At 37.7% G+C, this 3,131-nt stretch overlaps 1 protein-coding gene across 1 annotated transcript; it reads left to right on the forward strand.

Annotated features, from left to right (window-relative positions):
- The first annotated feature begins 1,836 nt into the window (after nt 1–1,836).
- Nucleotides 1,837–2,349, forward strand: LOC107019541. The gene has a single exon (XM_027916861.1). The coding sequence runs from the start codon at nt 1,837–1,839 to the stop codon at nt 2,347–2,349; it is 513 nt and encodes a 170-aa protein (XP_027772662.1).
- The last annotated feature ends 782 nt before the right edge of the window (nt 2,350–3,131 follow it).

Consider the following 3,131-nt stretch of genomic DNA (forward strand, 5'->3'; position numbering starts at 1 on the left):
GATGACGAAGATGCAGAAAAAACATCTTTTATCACTCCATGGGGTACATATTGTTATCGGGTTATGCCTTTTGTATTAAAAAATGCAGGGGAAACTTATATGAGAGCAATGACAACCATGTTTCACGATATGATGCATAGAGAAATCGAAGTTTATGTGGATGATGTTATCATTAAATCTAAAAGACAATCAAATCATGTGAAAGACTTAAGGAGATTCTTCGAAAGGCTCCGCAGGTATAATCTCAAGCTTAATCCTGCAAAGTGTGTATTTAGAGTACCATCGGGGAAGCTTTTAGGGTTTATAGTCAGTCGAAGAGTTATGAAGTTGGATCCTTCAAAAATAAAAGCATTTCAAGAATTGCCACCTCCAAAGAAAAAAACTGAGGTTATGAACCTTCTAGGAAGGTTAAACTACATCAGCAGATTCATTGCTCAACTCACAACAACTTGTTAGCCTATCTTTAAGTTGTTGAAAAAGAATGCCACATTCAAGTGGACCGAAGAATGTCGAAAAGCTTTTGAAGGAATTAAAATTACCTATGGAATCCTTTGTATTGGTTCCTCCCGAGCCGGGAAGACCTTTGATATTGTATATGTCAGTACTGGATAATTCTTTTGGTTGTGTAATGGGTCAGCATGATGACACTGGGAAGAAAGAGCGGGCCATTTATTACCTCAGCAAAAAGTTTACCATTTACTAAGCAAAGTACACCCTTCTTGAAAGAACGTGTTGTGCCCTAACTTGGGTAGCACATAATTTGAAACATTATCTTTCATCTTACACTACTTATCTCATCTCTCGTATGGATCCATTGAAATATATTTTTCAAAAGCCCATGCCCACAGGCAGGCTTACGAAATGGCAAATATTGCTCATAGAGTTTGACATTATCTTTGTAACGCGGACCGCAATGATAGCTCAAGCATTGGGAGATCATTTGGCAGAGAACCCTACTGATGAAGAATATGCACCACTTAAAACCTATTTTCCAGACGAAGAGATATCTTGTATCGATGAAGTTATTCACGATAACAGTCAAGGTTGGAAGTTATTCTTTGATGGTGCCTCTAACTGGAAAGGAGTTGGAATAGGAGTTGTTCTTATGTCTGAATCAGGGGAATATTACCATATATCAGCGCAACTTAGATTCTATTGTACTAATAATATGACTGAGTATGAAGCGTGCATTTTGGGTCTGAGGTTATCTGTTGACATGGGCATCCAAGAATTGTTAGTGTTAGGAGACTCAGACTTACTAGGTTATCAAATTCAAGGAGAATGGTAAACTCGAGACCCAAAGCTCATACAATATCAATATTGTTTACAAGGATATGTTCTAGCCAAGAAGATACTTCGAGCAGGATATTATTGGCTCACCATGGAGCGGGATCCCGTACGATTTCGTAAATGTCATGAATGTCAAATACATGGTGATTTGATACATTCTCCCCCTTCTGAGTTGCATGCAATGTCTTCTCCATGGCCTTTCGTGGCATGGGGAATGGATGTGATTGGACCGATAGAACCAAAAGCATAGAATGGTCACAGGTTCATCTTGGCGGCCATTAATTATTTTACAAAGTGGGTGGAAGCAGTAACTTTCAAGTCAGTGACCAAGAAGGTCGTGGTGGATTTCATCCATTTCAACATCATCTGTCGGTTTGGTATTCCATAGGTGATTATAACTGATAACGCTGCAAATATCAACAGCCACTTAATGCAAGAGGTATGCTACCAATTTAAGATTGAGCATCGAAATTCGACTCCGTATCGCCCAAAGGCAAACGGGGCTGTAGAAAATCCTAACAAAATATAAAAAATATACTTCATAAGATGGTGCAAAGTTATCGACAATGGCATGAAAAGTTACCTTTTGCTTTGTTGGGTTATCGCACTACAGTCCGTACATCAGTGGGAGCTACCCCATATTCACTAGTATACGGGACTGAGGCAGTTATACCTGCAGAGATTGAGATCCCATCTTTACGAATTGTTGTGGAGGCTGAAATTGATGATGATGAGTGGATCAAAACTCGGTTAGAGCAATTAAGTTTGATTGATGAGAAGCGTCTGACATCAGTATGTCATGGACAATTATATCATAAAAGAATGGCACGAGCATACAATAAAAAGGTGCATCCCAGACATTTTGAAGAGGGTCAATTAGTGTTGAGATGCATTTTACCACATCATGCCGAAACCAAAGGCAAATTTTCTCCAAATTGGAAAGGACCATTCGTTGTTAAAAGGGTATTACCCAATGGTGCTCTTTACTTAGCAGATATAGAAGGCAAAGTGACAAAAACAGTCGTCAATGTTGATGCTGTGAAAAGATATTATATATGATTTGATTTTTGACATTAGAAACCCTTATGTTTAGGCTCGACATTTCAAGGGTTGATTCAATGGAATCTCTTGGTTATGCTGTTTCCTTGACTTTTCCATAAAAAAAAAAATTGCCTGAACTATGTTCGACCTGATTCTTGTTTCGGCAAGCTACGTAGGCAGACCTAGTGTTGGGTTCAGTTCAACCAAATACAAATCCAAAAATTCATATTGTAGTAAACTCGGGAAAAAGTCATTTGTTTATTCATTTTGTCTCTCATCTCAAAGCTCAAAATCAACCCCATCATCTAAAGTCAATCAAAGAAATGTCTTTGCATCAACCCTTGATATGCCGAGAGTCTTATTGGTGAAAAATCCTAAGTGGGCACCGTAAGGCGAAAAGGAGTTGAATATCAGAGATTCTTATTGGTGAAAATTCTGACATGCACCATAATGCGGACATGAGCTGGAGCAATTAACATGATAGAGTTTTAGTGGCAAAGACCTTCGTGAATATCATAAAGTGAATAAGAGTTCAAAATTATTTATGGCTTCATTAAGTGTCGGTATTCCACATCAAGATTGAATGATCAATAATGGTTGATGAATAAATTGGATAGCCAAGTCTCGAAATCAATTCAAATTGCATGGCATGATCAATAGACTTGGCTCCCACACTCTATTAAGTTTTTCTTTCTTCTTCTTACTAAAAACAAGAGTCTTCATCGAATCTTTTCTTTTATTCTCGTAAAGTTCATAGTTTTCTTATACTTTTCATCACTTTTTTCGTATGTATTTGATTT

The sequence above is a fragment of the Solanum pennellii genome, chromosome 5 (genome assembly GCF_001406875.1).
Source record: "Solanum pennellii chromosome 5, SPENNV200".
NCBI lineage: Eukaryota > Viridiplantae > Streptophyta > Magnoliopsida > Solanales > Solanaceae > Solanum > Solanum pennellii.

Excerpts from the sequence above, each read along its gene's own strand:
- LOC107019541 (XM_027916861.1), top strand. The coding sequence starts at position 1,837 with ATGGTGCAAAGTTATCGACAATGGCATGAAAAGTTACCTTTTGCTTTG.